We start from the raw sequence: 20,655 nt of genomic DNA on the forward strand, positions 1-20,655 counted from the left end.
TGTATAGTGGTACCCACGTATGCGGATGACTTCAGATTTATCTGGGGAGCATTGGAGCCCTCATCGAAAGGCCCCTGTTTCCACGCAGGCTGCGGCTGCTTGAAGTGTTTCTTCTTCTGGCCCAGAGAGCCGGTGGTTGTCCAGATCGTAATGTCATCAGCACACAGGGTGTATCCAATGTTCGGAACCTGTTGCAGAGCCCTTGCGATTCTAATCATGGCGATGTTGAAGAGGAGTGGGGAGATGACCCATCCCTGTGGCGTGCCCTTGTTTGGCATGTCTTGAAGATCCGATCTCATGTCACCCATTCCTATCGTTGCCGTTCGGTTGGACAAATAATTCTTGACGTATCGGAAGGTGCGTTCGCCGCAGTTTAGGTTATTGAGCTCGGATAGGATTCCCTTGTGAGACACGTTATCAAACGCGCCTTTTAGATATAGCGCCATAATGAGGTGCTCGCCTCCTTTCGGAATGTTAGAAAGTACCTCCTCCTTGAGGAGAAGAAAAGCGTCTTGAGTGGACAGGCCCGATCTGAAGCCGATCATGGAGGGATGGAAGAGGCCGTTATCTTCTATGTAGTGTTGAAGTCGCGTCTGGATGACTCGCTCGTAGAGCTTGCCCAGGCACGAGGTGAGTGATAGGGGTCGTAGCGTTTCGACCGCCGGCTTCTTGCCCGGTTTTGGAATTACGATTATCTCCGAGCGCTTCCACTCAGAGGGAATTTCATTCTTCTCCTACAGCGAGTCGTTCAAATACTTGGTGAGCTCGCTGATTTGTGCCTTGCTGAAGTTGCGGATCATGGCATTGCTGATCTTGTCTGTTCACGCCGCCGTGTTGCGGGTGCATGCATGATCGAACTGCAGCATACACCTCGGCTTCAGAAATGGGAGCATCGAGTAGGTCAAAGAGCAAGGAGGAGCTGGGCTGGTGCCGATATATTTCTCCTTAAGAGCTTGAAGCAGCGTGGCGTCGTCCCCTGGAAAAAGGTGAGCAATTCGCTTCAGGGTCCATGTAGATGCGGATTTTGATTTAGAGGGGTCAATGAGGTTCCGCAGGATTGTCCAAGTACGGGACGTTCCCAGCGTTCCTCTCAATGATACGCAAAATTGTTGCCAATTTTGTTGTGCTAGGTTGGTGGCGTATGTCTGGGCTTCCTCCGTGATCTGCGCAATCCGCAGACGGAGAAGTCTATTTAGGCACTGTCTTTTCCATCGCCTCACCAGGCGGCTGCGCTTCTGCCATAGCTTGAGAAGATGGCGGTCTACCTCTGAGGCTTCCAGTGTGCGTTGTATTATTTCGGTGGCTTGCTTGTGTGCTTGTCTGATGTCTTCGCTCCAGTCCTGTATGGACTGAATTGAAACTGATGGGACGTATGCGTTGCGGAATTTGGGCCAATCGGTGATGTGGGCAGCGCCCAGATCCCTCCGGATTTTGGTAGATGATATGGATACGCGTAGTATGCAGTGGTCACTTCTCAGGGTTTCTTCTAGGTTCGTCCATGTAGCCTCAGCAACGTTCTTGATCAGGGTGAGGTCCGGGCAGGAGTCACGGGAGACGCTGTTGCCTTCCCTTGTCGGATATAGAGGGTCGGTGAGGAGTTCCAATCCGAGGGCTTCTATTGCTTGCGCAACTGTCACTCCTCTGGCTGAGTTTGACTGTTAGCCCCAGTCCCGATGGGGCGCGTTGAAGTCCCCGACCACGACAAGCTGATTTGCTTGCGCCAGGTGGGTGGCTTCAGAAAGGAGGTTGGTGAAGTCGGCCTTTGCGGGTCGTCGCGGCTTGTACATGTTGATGACGAATGTACTCTTTCGGCTTCGTTTGTTAGGCACTATTTCTATCGCTAAGTGCTCAACGTCCGGTTCGGATAAGGAGTGCTCGATTACAGTAATGGCGTTTGCGACGAGGATTGCAACCGACGGCATGTGGGGTTGGCGGACGGTGTAGTAGCCGTCTAGCGTCGGTGACCTGTCGGTTCCTACCTCTTGCAAATAGATAATGTCAGGTCTGATGAGGGTGGTGCAGAGATATTGTTTCAGCAAACCCTGTTTCCGTCTGAAGCCCCTACAGTTCCACTGCCAGATTTCTATGTGTTCGATGTTCGTGCTACGGTGTGGGGTGCCAACGGGCAAGGGACGCGAGGCCACCTGACTGCTAGGGCCCATACTGAGTTCGAGCGCGGATTTTGTACGAACGTTCGTGCAAAATAGAGCACGACTCATGTCCTGCGTGATGATTCGACGGGCGACCGGCGGCAGCACAGGGGCACACTTAATGTTGGGGTCCCGGACGGAGCGAGGGCAAGCCGCCAAAGCATGTGACCCCGCACAACGGGTACAACACGCCTTCGAAGGGTCATTCTTGAGCTTGCACTTCTTCAAAGCGTGGCCATACTGCGCACAAAAAGTGCACAGGGGAACGTGCAGATCCTCTCGGACCTCGACGGAAGTCCAACCGATGGTTACACGACGCGCCGCACAGAGGCGGGCAAAAGCGGGTGGGTCAGTTTCAATAACATGAACAAACTGTCCGGAGCGCTGTGCAAAAGAGAGTCTGACCTTACAGGAAGAAGGGTCCAGATGAAGAGCGTGGTTCCGATGATTGAGTGCCGCGATGAGCTCCTCTGGCCTTATATCGGGGTCAACCCCAGTCAGTCGTACGTGCGGGTTCCGTTGCTTGGGAATTCGGACGTTCACGGAATTCCGCGTTGCCTCGATCAGTGAGATTGCGGACTTCAGACGGTCGAGGTCCTCAGGGTCCCTGGAGGTAACCGTCAGGGCGCGATGAGAGGCCCTGAGAGTAACATCTCCGATTCCCTCAGCTTCTGGATCGATGTTCGCCTTGAGTAGAGCCGCCGCCTCGCTGCCAACGTTGTCCAAGGGTGCAACAGTAGTTAGGAACATCTGGTGCAGCTGAGGATCCGGGCAGGAGTCTCCAGGCTGAGGAGGCCTGTACGGGTGAGAGGTCGCAGCAGGAGCTGCAATGGCAGCGCCTGTCTGTTGATGACATTCCGAAACGCCGCTCAACGTGGTAGCATACGTCCGAGGGACCTGGCGTTGCCGCCTTACGTCGCAGAGGTCCGCCGCAGTAGTGGTGTCCTGGGTAGTCCCGCAAGAAAGCCGCATTCGGAGGACACCCAGCTCATGCTCTCGCGCCGCCAAAGAGGTCCGGAGCGTTTCTGAATGGTTCAGCTCAGCGACCGCACACGCAAAGAAGTGCGCAATGTGTCGGTACAGGGCACAGACCAGAGGCAAAAGGACTGCCCGGGTTCCGGGACCAATCTTGTTATCTTTATCCAGAATTGCCGGAACAATCTGCTCATGGACCCTCATGGCGTCCGTGTTTGTGCCAAGCTCCAAGCGGTTAGGTTGCGGCGACTCCGAGTCCGCAGTTGTCCGCGGCGGAAGGCCCAGGAGCCCCGAAAGCTCAGAGATGTCGGGTTCCATTGCCTGCAGCTAATGGCTTTGTTACGAATGCTTTGGTCATTTTTTTGTCAAGGAAGTGAAGATATCTTTTGTTGAAACGCCGGTGGTTCATACCGTGCCCCATAAAGGTTGGACAGAGTTCGGAAGGTTTTAACTGGCATTTACAGTTTGCTTGGATGCTCGGGTGGCATGGGCTGTTCATGCGATTTCTATTCATGACGGCAAGTCGATGCATATGTTAGACGCCATTGTCAAAGAAAGTGCGCTGAGAAAATGGTTGTGCATGTGGTCGCTTCTGAAGGTTACAGCGTATGAAGACCCTGTAGAAAGAAAAAAATGAAAGTATATACGCGAATAGCGTAGGTAGGTTTTTATGCCCGATTTTGTTTTATTGCCAAATCTGGTTGCAAGACTAACTAGGGCGGAAAGTCCTCCTGAGATAGCGTAAAATATCAATTGATTCCTATTCATCGGAAATCAGTTTTATATGCGCAGTTAAGGTAAAGCAACGAAAATAAAGAGCATAAAAAACCAAGCAAAGAAAGGGTGGGGCCGGAATGCTTTTACGTGAATCCTCCCGTCTCTCGATTGGAGGAAGCACGGCAATTAAAAGAGGAAACTATGCTCCAGCAAGACACTGGTGTATAGCACCGTGCATGATTTTTCTCCTTAGCTCTAGCGTAGTTAATTTCTGAGGCTGTACAGTGAAACTGTTGCAGGAAATGAATTGTGATTAATAATTATTCTAGCAGCTCCTACCGTGTCTTCCGCCCCACGATGCACGGCGCTTGTGGGCGGACTTTGACCATGTATTTCTAGCCATGTCCACATTTATTCTACTGATACACACAAACACCTGAGGCCGTAACCCGAGCACCCTCAGCTGCTAAAGGGCGACGTCTGGCTGTCTGGGTCTAGATCATCGAGCAGGTAGCTTTTAGAGAAACTCTTCCCTATCCCGCAACTACAAAAAGACACGTCGGCTGCCTACTTCCTTCGACCACCGCCAGATATTGCTCTAGTCGCGTTACCACGGACGGTGAGCGTAAACGTTAGCACTCTTGCAAATGTATTCCTGAAGGTATGATCCCTATCTATTACTCTATATTTGTTTGGATTCATATCTATTCATTAAATTTACCTCTTTGCCTTGAACTGTCTATGATCTCGCCGCCTAGCCGGAAAGTCTGGATGCTGCATCTGCAATCATTCTTCATTAGTCGAATATATTTCTGGCACATTTCCAGGTTTATGAAAAATACTACAAGCCGATGGAAGGCAAAAATGGTTTTATGGCCACCCTAATTATGATCCAGCCCAAGTCTCGAGGCAGCGTGTCGCTGAACGCGACGAAGCCCTCAGGCAAACCGCTCATCGATCCTCGATTCCTGTCCCAGAAGGAGGACGTGAAGAGGACCGTTAAAGGTACGTGACAAATTGATGGTGCCCTCTCTTGAAATAATAACCGGCAACTGGACACGGTATTACAGGCAGCTGGAAATTGCCAAGCTTTTAAATACGGCTGTCGTAATGGTACTGCTGCCATCAAAAATAGAAGCTGTGCCGAGCTGTACGTGTTAGAGTTCTCGTAACAGTCGCACATCGCATTTCTTACTATGTCACGTCAAGATGATACGAATCGTTACATCTGGTGCTACATGATTTCATGTGAAGTGAAGAGAGAGAATCTTCATTGAAGCCTTCTTGAGCGGACGTTCGAAGAAAAAAAAATTGCTATAGCGCAGGGCAGGCTTCAATGCTGAAAGGAAAGAATAAAACGTTCTGCCTTACCGACCTATGCATAGGTCCGAGGCTAGTTGCACCCACTGAGCGCGGAAGAAATTGCATTTTGCTAGGGATCCTCCTACGGGGTTTAGTAATACGGAGCGAACCTCGCGAGCAATATATTTCACTTCGAGAACGCCGGGAGCCTCTTCATGGCACTCGCGGAGAAAAGTAGCGCTACACTTTTCGCAGTTACGGTGTGCGTTAAGAATTCCCTGCTCTTCAAAGTGATATTATTACGAGGCGCAAGCCGATGAGGAAACGACATAACAGGTCAGGTCAGGTCGCGTGTTGGTGGCTTCTCGGGTATGTGAGGTCTTAACGTCAGGTTACTATCTTTCTTCGTGTCTTGCGGGCGTCGCGTCGGGTTCGACCGGCTCGGTAACTACCAGGCGATGCATCGTCCTAGGAACCCGCTGCTGACGGCGCAAAAAGACAGTGGGCGCCGAAGCTCCGGGCCAGAATGTCAAGTGATGATGACGTACCCCGCGCCTCCAATCAAAATGTTACGAAGCGGCAAGCCGATGAAGAAAAGAAACAAAATATGACAGATGGCGATAGTAGATGACGTTCAATGAAAGATTGCGGACCTAGCGGGAGCGCGCTCGCCCACGCCAGTGCCTGCTTCTTCTTCCTCGCCCGTAACAATATTTCCTATTTACATGCATGTGAACCTGCTACGGACTAACCGTGCACAATACCTTCGGTGAACAATGGCACTGACCCGGCGTGGGCTCATTCTTCGGCTAAATACGTATTCTGGACCCCGGTCGGGCTTAGGCCCGCACACAATAGCCGCTGCCCTATTTTGGTTCACTATTGTAGGGTGATGTACGTTTGGCACGTTACAGAAGCTACGCCGATGAAATAGTCATGTGTGCGAAAAATGTTAAAATTTGGGATAGTTGCTTATTCTCTGGTAGCGGTTTCCCAGTGCTTAATCAATACTCTCAACTACTGAGCAGTGGTATCCGGCCTTGAGCCTGGCTGCGGCGGCCGCGTTTCTTTTGCAATGGAGAGCATGGCATCTGTATTCCACTCGGTTTGAGTGCACGTTAAATAACACAGGTGGTCAAATATTCGGAGACTTTCACTACAACGTGCGTCATAGCCAGCCGATTTGGTTTGGGACTTACGAAAGCCCTACATTCTTTCGTCACTATCGAAACGCGACCTAATCGGCAGCGCATTAAACCAGTGAAGCCATGTTTTTACCAAACTGTCAGTCCAGTAGCTGGGAGGACGAATGATTTTTAGACATCTCGGGCCATTAAATATGATGGAGTATAACTCTTGAGGAAATGCTAAATAGTTTGTTACGTGCGTATGCAACCCACTTGACTAGGCTCTTGGTAGTTCCTAGTTTTTTTTTATTGTTTTTTTGGTGCGCTACAGGAAAATAGGCAGACACTGCTTGGACCAATAGCCAGCGGCTAGTAAAGGGTCCAATGGAAAAAGTACACAGGTCGCAGGCACCCAATCGTCAAAGTTAGAGACATCAGAAGCAGGAACTTTACAATAAACACGAAGAAAGTTAGTTATCGCTTATACATTCGTAAAACTACCAATGAAGAGAAGAAAATATAAACTAAAACCTCACAAATCAAACAAAAGCGCGTAGAACTTATACAAGAATTAAAGCAAAGGAAGATGAATGCATAATGTCACCACACTATGACAATACATAATGTCACATGTCGCGGAGAAATAACGCATCAGATAAAATACAGGTATATGTAGGGGTTACATGGGTAATACCAGGCGAACAATGTAAAGTTACAGTAGGCAAGTGCAAGTTTGAACTCAAAGTGTTTCATTCATTTTGAGGTAGTATTCTTTTATTGCAATGGAAAAGTTCTTGGCAAGCTTTACGTCACAGGGTAGAGAATTCCAGATTTTGACGCCCGTAAACTGCAGCATACGCTCACCATAAACGTTTCTTTTTATGGGTAAATTAAAATTTCCGTAAGTGTGGCTTCGGGTTGCACGTGACGGGATGTTAAATATAGATATATCAAAGCGGAGGTTGTTACTTACTATTTTGTGAATACATTCAGCAGTGGTTTTCTGACGAGGCGGGTCAAAAGGCAGCACGCGTAGTTTAATAAATAGTGGTTTGCTGGGTCTAGAGTAGTCTGAAAACGAGATTATTCTAAGTGCTCGCTTTAGTGAACGTCTAATGGGTTCTAGGTAAGTATTATGCGTCCAACTCCACGACTCAATGCAAATATGACAGGTGAGTATGTACTAATGTGAAGTAAAGAACTCTCAGAATATTGACATCAAAATATTGGCGAAATTGATGCAGAGCATAGCAACCCGATGCAATCTTCGTGCAAATGAAGTCAATCTGATGTTGCCAATGTAAATGGTTATCTAGGGTCACTCCAAGGTACGTAAAGACAGTGGTTGGTTCAAGCTGGGTCTGACTGATAGTTAATCTAATATCACTCGAGTACAGTGATTTTTTCCGTGAATGGAACAGTATGCATTTAGTTTTCTTAGTGTTCAATGTTAATTTGTTCGCGAGATACTAGTCTGCAATTTTTTTCAATTCTGTGTTTGCGATGCTTTCTAGTTCGGCAGTATGGCAAGCAGTAAAGATAATGACAGTGTCATCAGCATACATGAGAGCACTGGCTGAGGATAATATCTGAGGAAAATCGTTGACGTAAAGTGAGAAAAGTAACGGACCGAGTGTTGATCCTTGCGGTACTCCTGTGTATAAGCACCGCACATTTGATGTTAGGTTATTCATTGAGACAAATTGTTTGCGATCAGTTAGGTAACTAGAAAAAAAGTCGAGCACCCTATCACGAAATCCATATATTCTTAATTTATTAAGCATGAGGCCGTGGTTCACTGTGTCGAAGGCTTTGTTAATTGCCTGGGTGAGTGTAATGACGGCTGAGCTAGTAGGGTGCTTTGGGCGAAATCCATGTTGGTGGGGACAGATAATATTATATTTCTCAAAAAAAAAAGGAGAATACGTTTGGACAGAATGTTTTCAAATATGTTATTAATAACGTTAAGTACGGAAATAGGCCTGTAACTAGAGGGGTGAGAAGGGTCACCATCTTTAAATATAGGGGTAACTCGGGCTACCTTTAAGGGTGACGGGTACGTGTAATTCAGCAGGGAATGATTGAACAGCCGGCATAGTATGGGTCCTAAGATAACATTTTCTTTAATAAGCTTTGCAGGAATGCCGTATGTAGATGCTTCTTCTTCCAGACAACGGTTATGAACACGCCTCGTTATCGCTCCCTTTTGTGCTTAAAAAAGAGACATTTTATTTAGGCGTTACTGCGATCTCAGCTTATTTTTCGGCCTGTTCATTTAAGTACTGGGAGTCTAATTGCTTACGCTGACAACTTACCTTTCAAATTACTGTTCTAACAGGCCCGAGTCAAGCCTTGACTTGAAGCAGGGAGTCCGGGGCCGCGCTCGTACTTGAGTCGGGATCATGTCTAAGATTCAGGCCCGTGAAGTGCTCTAGATGTGTTAACCACAGCAGAAAATTAAGTGCATCATTTGTAGCATGCAGAGCTCAACGATCTGGCCATCCTCGGTCGCCCGTTGTTCAGATGATGACTCACAAATACTCCTAGCTGGCACCGTTACCGTTTGATGTCTTGCCCCATCTCGCCTAGTCATTACAGAAGCCGGCAAGCCCTCTGTCGAATTGCCCCATAGAATTGAAAGAAAATGATGGCGTGCCAAAATTAGTTTGGACGATTTTGTATTTTATGGATATGAACAGTACTTTCTCCGCGTTGTGTTCATGACAGCAAATATGTTGCATTGCATGTCTCCGTGAACACCACCCGAAGAATAGCAAATTCGATGCCGGCTCTGTCTTATGTATCCAAGATGGATACTAGGCAGAATACACGTTAGTGTGGCCCTATACTTCGGATCCTGACGCATCGCTGTGAACCAAATCGCACATCACGGACTGTTTAAGCTGCACGCTTTACCATTTCTGGGCCTACCTTTGTGTTTCACCTTGCAGGAATTAAAAGGATAAAGAAGCTTCTGGAAGCTGACGCCATGAAGGAGATCGGGGCCGAGGTGTGGGGCGTGCCGTACCCGCCATGTGCGAGCGACGGCCCCATCTGGAGTCCCTCCTACCTCGACTGCTTCGTCCGGCAGACAGCTTTCCCCGCTATGCACGTCTGCTGCACATGCGCCATGGGCAACCATACGACGGCAGTGGTCGACGAGAGGCTCAGGTATGCACACTGAAAGTCCGTTTGTTGAGTTTGAAAGCCTTAATTATGAGCGTATGAAAAATGGCTGGTTCTTTTAAAAAATGCCTACAAATACCGTTTTTCTGTACGGCCTGCTTGCTCGCGGTAATTTTTGTTTTCGCTATTTTGGATACAATCACAGCAAGTGTTTCGAGAATTCTCGGCCTGTTGATCGACTGAAATTTGTGGCAACAGTGGACTACTCCTTTGACTAGCAAGCTGTGCGTTGCAGAGGTTTGGTTTGAAGATAAAGTCAGGAAGACAACTAAAATATTATGGAAAATACAGAAATATTATGTTCGAAAGAATAAAATAGAGTTACGCTTAGGCAGCTACGCGTTTAATGTAACAGGTATCGTATTTTGTGGCAGAGTTCTAAGATGTGGAACGGACATTGATGGAGCTGAGTACAAAAAGGTAGAAGTACTTTGAAAAGCTTTTTTTTTCGTGGTCTTTACTTTCCTTTTAACTTGAGTTTTGAAAGTTGTTACTAACAATGAATTTTAGTTTATTCGTCGGCTCTTCATGCCGACGATGTTAACTGGAGGACTACACACAAAAATGCGGACATTAAAATTGTTTGCGGCAGTCGCCACGTTGTGCAGAGCTCTTGGCCCTCATTGTTATTACAGCAAAGTTCATAAAGTATATATGATCGAATGAGTTAGCAAGATAGAGAACATTAACTAATTTATACATCATAATTTAGAGTGTGTAGGAGGAATAGGCAGTGGTTATGAAGACATTAGTGCAGAACAAGAGCGTACCCAGAAGTATTTTCAAAAATTACTTGTTAATATCCTAACTGCTGTACGTGGAGTGAGCTGTTCGGGATAGACAGTAGTAGCCAAGTAGCATCGATAGTAATAGTAATTGTACAAAAATGAAGGACAAATTTGAAGATTCTGGTGAATAACATGATGATACCCCGAGCTATTTCTTCACTAAAGAGCATGAATACGTTGATAACGAATTATAATGATATAAACTGCAGAAAAATAATATAACTTGTAAGCAATTAAAGCTATTGTAACAGCGACATAACGCAATTTCAAGGCCATAATGCTAGTTGACTGATTATATGTTACTAGATTTTATTTCTGTGCGCAGCAGAACACGAAAATGGGAATGAACCGTGAATGTTTTAAAGGTCTGGGTGTAGATTTTTATTTTCAGTGAAGCAAATGCATCTGCAATGTACATTTGGTTTAGAGGGGTAGCAGAAAACATCTGTTTCTATACAAAGTTTAGCTTACTGGTGCGAAAAATATACAAAATATAATTTGGGAATAAAACGTCATGTAATGGAAATTAGGAAAGGGTATTAGTTAACATTTGAGGGCGACTTATTTTTCGTAAATCGCAGCAATGAGTAATTTGGAAGAAAACTGAATTCACGAAGCATGCATTTTTAAGTTAAATTTAGTATGCAGAATTTTGATTGCTATTCAGATTACACTATGGGAATCGGAGCATGTTCAGATGCAGTCAGTGTGGACGTGAGCCATGTCTAACAAGTCAACTTTGCGAACAGAGTGTTGTGAACAGAAAACGGCAAAGCGAGGGAGCGATTGAGATTTATGAACAACATATTGTTCTGGCGGAAAAATATGTTGTCGCTGTCAGTATCGCGATTACTTCATGAGGGTTTCAGACAAGAATCTGTGCTTAGGATGTATTCGCACACATAAATAAAATCAGTTAAACATGTGGCGCATACACATAGGAAATCATTAAATATTAAGAACAAAAGGCCACCAAGAAATTAATCTTCCATAAGAATAATCACGTCAGTCGTATATTATGTATACGCGTCTGAGATAAACACACCTCTTCATCCGTCACTTAAGCGCCCGCGGTTTATTATTGCACAAGTTTTATGCTTTATTTAAAGGAAAGCTTTGTTGTATGTTCTGCAGTGCGAATTTAAATATCAAATTTGATTCGGCTAATGTGCTAATGTGCAATTATGTTCATAAAAGAGAAATTGTTTATTACTTGTATATCATAAATCGGATTGATCCTCGTGAACTGTGTGCTGCTCTGACGAATTTAAGAAAAAAAGAATGCATTGTAACCTTATCTCCTTCCTGAAGGCAGGATTTAGCAAGGTTTACCCTGTTGGTAAAAGGCTGGGTTTGCAGATCTAGTTATCAGTGTGAGCGAAATTATCACATATAAGATGAGATGTGCTTAATATTTGAAGATACAGAATTGTAGAGACGTGTACTGGGTTTGCCTCGGTTTAGTATTGACCTGCATACTTTACCTTTCAGATAAAAAGAAAGAATAGTAATGAAAACGGCGCAAAGTTTGTAAAGTTTGTAGCTAGATTGTAAATTGTTACAATAAAAGGAAATTGTAAGTAAAGGATTTTGTAGCGTCAATAGAGTTGCACTAAACGTTGTTTGGTTGCAGAAGAAAGAATTATATCGATATTCCTGTTGGAAAGGGCATTGTTTGTTAATGTTATTTCTCATGTGATCTATTTCACATCCACAGCGTTCTTCTAGCTGATCTGAGAACATTAGCAGTTCGGTTTATGGTTTCGGCATTTTTGGGGTTTAACGTCCTACAGGTATTCAGACAATGATGAACTCCGTAGTGAAATTGTTCGAATAATTGCGACCACTTGGATATCTTAAAGTGGCTATTCGTTTTGTGCGATGACAGCTTTAGGATAAATGGTGAATATAGTCTCGTACAATTTGTATCTTTATAACTTAACAACGCATTCAAGAAATTAAACAGAGTAGCGAGCTTTCTCAGTATACTTTTCCTTTTGAATGTAACTAACAAATTCTAATCAGACAAAACCAGGGTAAATCTGAATTGCCGGCACCTGTCTGGGAAAAAGTCAATAGATTGAATGACATGTGGTTAATAGAGTACAGGAACCTCAATCAGAAATCAGTGACGAATTTCTTGTGCTTTCATTTTGATGATTGCTTAAACGTCAGTGTTCAGTCCTCCCGAGACAATACATCACACTTTAGCACTGCGTAAAACACGTTAAGAGACTCCACCGAGATAACCACTTCTTCGGAGCCAGAAATTAAGTCATGTTTTGCTTGCAGGGTGAGAGGTGTCATCGGGCATCGGAAGGTATTCAGACAATGATGAACTCCGTAGTGAAATGGTTCGAATAATTGTGATCACTTGGAGATCCTAAAGTGGCTATTCGTTTTGTGCGATGACAGCTTTAGGATAAATGGTGAATATAGTCTCGTACAATTTGTATCTTTATAACTTAACAACGCATTCAAGAAATTAAACAGAGTAGCGAGCTTTCTCAGTATACTTTTCCTTTTTAATGTAACTAACAAATTCTAATCAGACAAAACAAGGGTAAATCTGAATTGCCAGCACCTGTCTGGGAAAAAGTCAATAGATTGAATGACATGTGTTAATAGAGTACAGGAACCTCAATCAGAAATCAGTGACGAATTTCTTGTGCTTTCATTCCGATGATTGCTTAAACGTCAGTGTTCAGTCCTCCCGAGACAATACATCACACTTTAGCACTGCGTAAAACACGTTAAGAGACTCCACCGAGATAACCACTTCTTCGGAGCGAGAAATTAAGTCGTCATGTCTTGCTTGCAGGGTGAGAGGTGTCACCGGGCTTCGAGTGGCCGACGCGTCGGTAATGCCTGCTGTAACGACGGGGAACACCAACGCTCCTGTCTTGATGATCGGGGACAAGGCGGCTGCCATGATCATAGAAGATGACAAATGATAATGTAGGTTAGATGTACTCGACTCCAGCAGTATTTGTGGCAATCAAAAGGACTAAAGGAGGAACATAGACTTTTGTATAAAGCTCTCATAGATGAAATGAAACTATATTAAATGTGCACACGTCATTACGGTTACTTAACTCATGGTCACAGTTTGGCATTTTTTAAAACAGTATTGCTCTTTACAAGCTTCAGTGACTCGACATTTAGTCTTGTAAATAAAGCCTGCTGTACACTTCACATTTTATGACTAACTTTTTTTGGCAGCTAGATCACTTCAACTTGTGCATGTACATGGAACTGAAAAAGGGGCCTCTTGCTAGCACAAGGACGACTTTTCTTTTTTTTACCTTTGCATAATATCAAAATGAGCAAATAAAGAAGGCAACAGGAAATGTCCAATGCTTCGAGTGAAGCAAGGCATAAAGTGTGAAATGGGTATACACTGTTGCATGCATGGGCTTATCGACGTCATGGTCTGTTTGCTAAGCATATTCTTGTAAACGTTTCGCAATTTTTAGGCGCGCATGTAGCTCCATTATTTCTAATAATTCCCTCCCGGATCCAGTGCCAGCATGTAAAACCCCACTCATGTACACCGTAAATTAGAGCTTCAATACACAGCGTTGAATGAGAGAGAGATAATAAACTTTTTTATACAAAGTAGTTACGCGGATGGTTCACCCGGGTCCAGGAAACCGTTGGCGAATGCGGCCCTCCAGGCCTGAGCAATCATCTGGCGCTGAAGCTCTGTACGAGCCAGTTTTGCCTCCATCTGCTTATGGCTAATTTTCTGTAAACCGTATGACATCCGTTGTTCGGAGAAGTTCGAAACTATATGGAGGATGTTGGACACTTCTCCGCAGGCCGTATATGCATTTGGGGGGTATTGCGTGGGCCAAATCTTATTGTTTCGGGTTGGGTTGGTAATGTTCAGGCTTGCATGTTTCGCCATATAGGGGCTTCCTGACGAGTGAGGTCTTTGTGGGAATCTGCGTATGTTCTGCGATAAAGTCGATGGTAGTTTATTATTTCACTGTATGTTAGTGGAGACGATGGTTCGGAGGTGGATGATGGCGGGGCTCGGAATGTATGACCTCGAGCTATCCTGTAAGCCGCCTCATTGTCCTCTATGCCTTCGTGTGCCGGGATCCACAGAATACTGTGGCGGGTGTGTGTAAAAGGAGTGTGATTTCTCTTGATGGGTGCGGCCGCTTGTCAGAATTCTCCACTGAGGTACGCTTTGCAGGATTGCTGAGAGTCGCTTAAGATTGTATTCATTTGACGCCTTCGGTTCGTACGCTGAGCACAAGGAAGCCTTTATAACTGCTCAAGAACGCCGTCTGCACCTCAGCTGTGCAGGCATCATAACCCTTCAGCGGCTGGGACGTCACCACCACACAGAAAATGTCGACACATCATGGATCAGGCTATCCTTGGCCACCCGCGAAGAGTACCATGTCCTCCCAATTCCAACAAACATGACGGTGAACGACGAAAGGCCCGAGCCAAGAAAATTCAGCAAATTGTCGTACGACGGAGAACAAACATTTTGTACGCAGACGGTAGCCCCTACCAAGGTCGCGCGGCTGCAGTAGCAACCGTATAGTGCTCTAGAAGATATAGCAACCGTCACAACCAATCTCGGAGACGAGATAGCCAGCCCCATGGTCCAAAGCCGAAGCATAGCGGACGCTGAGAAAATCGCAATCGCGCTTGCCATCAAACATGCTCACACCCCGAGCAAATGAATAGCGTTGAATGAAATTACTAATGCTCAGGCGAAGCATGTTGATGCTAACAGCAACAAATTATGCTCGGAAATCTGGCCACGTAACTTCGGCATCAAAAGCAATAAGGTGGTGGAGGCACCAAAATTTTGTATAGCGTTCTTTTGAACGATACTTGTCACTTTCGTAAACACTTGCCACCCCATGCTTTGCGTATGTGCGCCGTAATTTCTTTAAAACTTTATTACGCAATTTAATACGCCAGTTATTCTCGATTTCTGCTGCAATGAGGTAGCTCTTAAGCTACGAGCAGTGACAAAGAGAGTACATTCCTGATAACTGACTGAGACCAGGAAGACGTGCAAAACATTAATTGTAATCAGATTTCCGCTGTCTTAGAGTATGGTTTAGTTTATGGGGTTTACCGTCCCAAAGGAATTCAGGCTATGAGAGACATCTACTCCCGCTACAAAATTCCGAGAGCACTGCAGAATCTGCAGTGGAGAAACGCGGAAGCCTGAAAGTTGCTGCTGCGCATGGTTCATCGCACACCCCTTGTTGAACAAACCAGTGTACCGTTGAACGCATCAAAGTTCACCGGCGTTCTGTAATTGAGTTTCAGGAAAAGAAAGGCGCAGTACCTGTCACTCGCGATCCCGATGCTATCATCCTCACGGTAGACAAGGAGAATTATGATGGACGTTTCACGATCCCGGACGTGGCGCATGCAGGACAAAAAGTTCTGCATTGAAAGTGTACCATTGCGCATAGATGTTTTCTGTAATCGGCCTGAGCAACCTTTGTGGGTGAATGTGGTCTACGGAATGATCAGCGCGAAAAAGATATAATAATAATAATAATAATAATAATAATAATAATAATAATAATAATAATAATAATAATAATAATAATAATAATAATAATAATAATAATAATAATAATAATAATAATAATAATAATAATTAGTAACGGGGTCACAGGAAAGGAAAGGCGCAGTATTTGTCACACTGGTTTCTGTGGAAAAACAATGTTACAAGAGCGAAATTTGTGCATACACTTTGTTCTGGTTAAAAAAAGGAGGAAACATATTGTGAAGAAGAATTGAGTAATTGTGCAGAGAAATGATGACGCTGGAGTGTGTGGGGTTAACTGGGCGGTACTGGGCGTTAGTCCCTTAGACTAACGGTCTCACGGAGCGCTTCAGTCGCACGCTCACGGAGTGCTCGTTAGCGGTTGCATGTGACTATCGAGTATAGTTAGGGTAGTAGGGACCCCAAATTGACGACTGCTTGCATCACAAATCGTGTGCACATTGAATGGGAAGCGTCGAAGTGACCCTGTCTGGCGAGCAACTGAGGGTAGCATGTAAGGTGCACGACGGCGGAGAGGAGTGCGCGCATCGAGGCTCCACAGGACCGTAGTAGCCGGCAGCTGTCGGCGCCCCTTGTGGGTACCCGGCGCAGCCAGGAGACGTAGCATCCATGGTGCTTTTTGCAGCGCAGTTGTAGCCTATGAACAAATAAAGGTGCAACTGGTGTGAAAAGAAGTGGATGGGCTTTATATTGCTAGCCTAGCTTGTATTTTATGCCGCGTGAACGAGCAGCATACATCCAGTCATATACAAAAGCTCTCATCGACCACCGTCCACGGCTTGTAGTCGACACCGCAAATAGCAGACGACATGGGGGATGATATGTCATTGTGACGTCAGCGGCCGATGACTGCTAGACCAGGAAGCTGCTCTCGAATTAAGAAAAAAAATCATTTAAAAATATCTACGGCATGAAGTGAACTCACATTGCGAGGAATTAAAATTTATCGTGTGTGCAGTGAAAATGAATAATCAGTTTATGCTCAAATGTCAGCTGTCAAGACTCCTTTAAGGAGGTTGCGGACACCTTCAATTTCCTCCCTTCATGCTTTTTTTACAATATACCTTTATAGCTTATCCAGAAGGTAGAAGACCGCGGTTCTTAATGATTCTTTGCTTCCAATACCTTTGTATCAGCAACTTTTCAGATGTTTTGTGACACTGCCGGATTAAAGCAGGCTAAATGCACGTGCCATCAGTCTGCTGCAAAAACGTTTTTTAAACTGTACACGTCAGCGCTGCCTGTTAAGGCATGGCTTAACGCCGTGCAGATGTTTGTACCACTGCCGGTGAATACCCGGCTGAGCAACACGGCAGCAGATAATATTGACCACTGCCGTGATGCTGGGTTTTCTGTGACATATTGCAGCGGACGCTAAAGAAGGACATCGAAATCACGCTATACAGTATTCGCTTTTGGAAGATTGGAAGAACCTTTATGCGCCTTATGATTAGTTTATGTGAATGGGGGTAATTATTTTATGAAAAAGTCAAATGATGGAGCGCCATGCTGAACTACCACGATCACCCAATTCTTTATTGCGAGAGCAGTGCGTCTTGGTGCGGGGAGTGTATGCTGCCCTGGAAGAGCCGCTTAGTTGGCTGCCGCATCTCGATGCTTGTGTGTGCCTCCCTGAATTTTTACATTTTTTTTTGTAGTGGGAAATTACTAGGTTTTAGCGAGCTTGCATTAAGCGGCCCAGTGATTTGAAGCATCATCGGTTTCAATTTCTGTTCCTCGGATGTTTTCTCATGCAGTAAAGAGAAAACAAAACAGTCGGCGTCGCTCAGTCAGGGAAACACCGGACGGGAAATTCAAAGGTTTTGGGTTCAAAGCCCGCTGGCGACGTGTTTTTTTCCTTTTACCAGGTTAATACTTTTTTTCGTGACCATAAGGTCTTACACTGACCGACACCAAAAAGAAATCTCCTATGCTCTTTCTTGTGTAACGGACTGTTTGCTTGCTTCGTATACTCTCATAAAAATTCTTTTACTTGGCATTTGTTTTTGAAGAAAGCAGGCTTGTTTCACAATCCTACTTTCGAACTGCTCATTTATTATTCAGAGATGAATGAGTGCAGTGCCTGTTTATCAGGTTGTACATTTAGCACAAACAGTAGTTCAACTGTCGGAACAATTGACGACTGAATTGAGATATCATTGAATCACTCCGATCATCACAGCTGTGTTTCATATATCCATCGTGTCCTAATTGTCTCTGCTTTAAGATATTGGGGTCAGTGTTATACACTCCGCCTGAGCAAAACACATATTGACTGCATATATTTACCTTCTACCCTTCACACGATATTTTCTTTGAAAATATCTTGAATTAATTGGTTTTTGACTCATTGTTTCACTTGAACTGTGTACAATGATGTCTCAATTGATTTTGTACTTGATTGGTTGGTTGGTTGGTTGGTTGGTTGGTTCATAGGAAGGGAAAGGCGCAGTATCTGTCACACTTGCTCTGTGGACACCTGAACCGCGCCGTAAGGGAAGGGATGAAGGTGGGAGTGAAAGTCTTATTTTTATTTTTCTATACATAGACCCATCTGTGGAAATGATGGCGTATCAATCCTAGGTTTTTAGCCTCTGCTAGCTCTAGATATTTCCCAATGTACTACATCGACGGCAGTCTAAGACATGCTCACGGTAGAAAGTAAGAGATATGCGTTTTGCAGTTTGTATCGACCCTCTGAAGATGACTTTAACAAGTGTCTTCGTGTTCTTGCGCCTCGTTTTGTTCATGCACCGATGAATCAGCAAATTTTGTATTTATCTGGTGATGTGAGCGTTGACATGCAGTCCGAATCTAAGATACAATGTGACGTCTGTGAGCAGCTTGATGTCTTCAGATTTGTAAATATTATCACTGTATCAACGCGTGTAACCTTGCACTCTTGATTTGCTTATCACTAATGCCGATAGCATGACTGTACACGCTTGGCCCTTGATGTCAGACTGAAGTAGCCATTTTCCTGTTTGCTTTTTTTTTTATGTAAATACACTCCAAGCATTGCGAAACTGGGCTGCTACTACTACTGATGCATTGACCCTCGAACTCTTGATAACTTTCGTATCGAATTCTCTACACTAACTTGAGAAATATTCTAGTACTAACAGATGCCAATGCCGCATGCGACGCCTTGGTTGAAAAGTTCAAACTTATTTATAATGATTAATTTCCAGAAATATATATCCGAAAACGCAAAAACAAACAACGGTCGAGAACTTCTTATTTGCTAAGAAAAATTAGTAGGCAAAAACTACTTAAATCTAGGGTTGTCTCCAAATTCCTCACTTACAAATGCCACCGTAATCGACATAACCACGAGTTAAAATGTAAAAAAGGCATTTTTACAGTGCCTTTTCAATGTTTTAGGTGAAAGGCGTAATGTGAGCTGTAAAAAATAGTTGAATTTATGAACAATAATTCAACATTCACTGTTACAATTTCACCACGCCTATTGTACGTGAATCCTTATTTATGTACCCCAAAAACGACAGTGAAGTCATACCTGTATTCTCATATTACAAATGCAGTACGGCTCTAGATAAAGATGCTTTTCAAATGAAACTGTTCCTTTATATAATTGATTTTATAGCACCGATACTCACTCAAATCTACAATATTTGTGTCAGTTCCAAAATATACCCACTAATTACTATACCCACTTAATATCTTAAAACTTGACTATACTCCTTAACTCCGTTCACAACAGAACAATAACGCTCAAAGATACTTCCAGATGATCCCTAATATCAGTCCTGCATTTTATCGAAAAGGAGAAGTAATAGTGATAGCTTAGTATCATGTTACGCTCTTCGAATTCTTTTTACCTTGTAATTGTGCGTATTCCTGATATCTTTGTTCTCGCGCTGTGTCTGCTGTTAAAACTGTGGGCGTAATGGGCCTCTAAGCAGTATATTTGCAGCTTTTTTCGTTGTGTCCTCTCTCAAGAGTTTATGCTTTGGGAGAAATAAACGATTTTCCTTTCATTTCATGTCTGAAAAAAAAAAAAAAAAACGTTTGTTCAGGTGGCAGTGAGCAACCCAGAAGGAAAGTTAGGTTTAGAGCGTTTACCGCGGAAGCAGTTAAACAGCAACGCTAAACAGCAACGCAATGAAGCGGCGGAGGCGTGGGTAAGGTGTGAGCAATGATAGGCAAGATAAATTGTGAGCTGTAATAATTTCATTGTTACAGCATTACGTATGCTAGTGACGCACTTTGTTTCAAGGCATAATATGTGCAAACATTTAAGGTGACCTTTGAAACTTGTGAAATTCTGAAGTCGATTTAGCGCTGTCATTATCCTACAAATTTGAAATGCACTTGCTTGTATTTTGCACAGATGCGATAAAAGAACCGTTGGATATTATTGCTTATAGGTGTCAATCCTTCAGCTAAGCAACAGGGAAAGCTTGAGCATCATTGCCCTTGATGAAGATGAAGTGCATGACACCTAATGCTCTCGATGCGCCTAATAAAGTCTGCATTTACCATGACAATACAGAAAGCTGTGGCAACCGTTTAAATTTGAATTATATATTGCATAAAGCCTGGAAGTTCACTTTTTCACCTTGGAAGCACATTAAAACCTGAAATTTTAAGTCTTCCGGATGGCGTATCTATCAGTTAGGTGTAATTGAACGCTTCATATTCGTTCGAAAAAAATACACAATCTATGTGTTTGGTGTCGAGCTTTGCGGTTTCTGTTTTTTTTTTTTTTTTTTGAATTCAGGGACATTTTCAAGTGTCTATTCCAGGACGAAAGTTTCAGTTTTTTGACTGATATTGTTTTCGGCAATATGAATTTACGAAGGAATAAGTCACTCGCTTTGCAGTTATTT

General features: G+C 44.2%; 1 protein-coding gene across 2 annotated transcripts in view; it reads left to right on the forward strand.

Annotated features, from left to right (window-relative positions):
- The window catches only part of LOC146189970 (glucose dehydrogenase [FAD, quinone]-like), a 39,300-nt gene extending 25,485 nt beyond the window's left edge, over nucleotides 1-13,815 (forward strand). For both annotated transcript variants that reach the window (XM_084604696.1, XM_084604697.1), the window contains 3 exons: nucleotides 4,670-4,847; nucleotides 9,223-9,442; nucleotides 13,067-13,815. In XM_084604696.1, coding sequence (XP_084460822.1) covers nucleotides 4,670-4,847; nucleotides 9,223-9,442; nucleotides 13,067-13,199 — 531 coding nt within the window. In that variant the 3' untranslated portion in view covers nucleotides 13,200-13,815. The remainder of the gene's footprint in view (nucleotides 1-4,669; nucleotides 4,848-9,222; nucleotides 9,443-13,066) is intronic.
- Nucleotides 13,816-20,655: the final 6,840 nt, after the last annotated feature.

Source organism: Amblyomma maculatum, chromosome 5 (genome assembly GCF_055883805.1).
Source record: "Amblyomma maculatum isolate TAMU_Amacu chromosome 5, ASM5588380v1, whole genome shotgun sequence".
NCBI lineage: Eukaryota > Metazoa > Arthropoda > Arachnida > Ixodida > Ixodidae > Amblyomma > Amblyomma maculatum.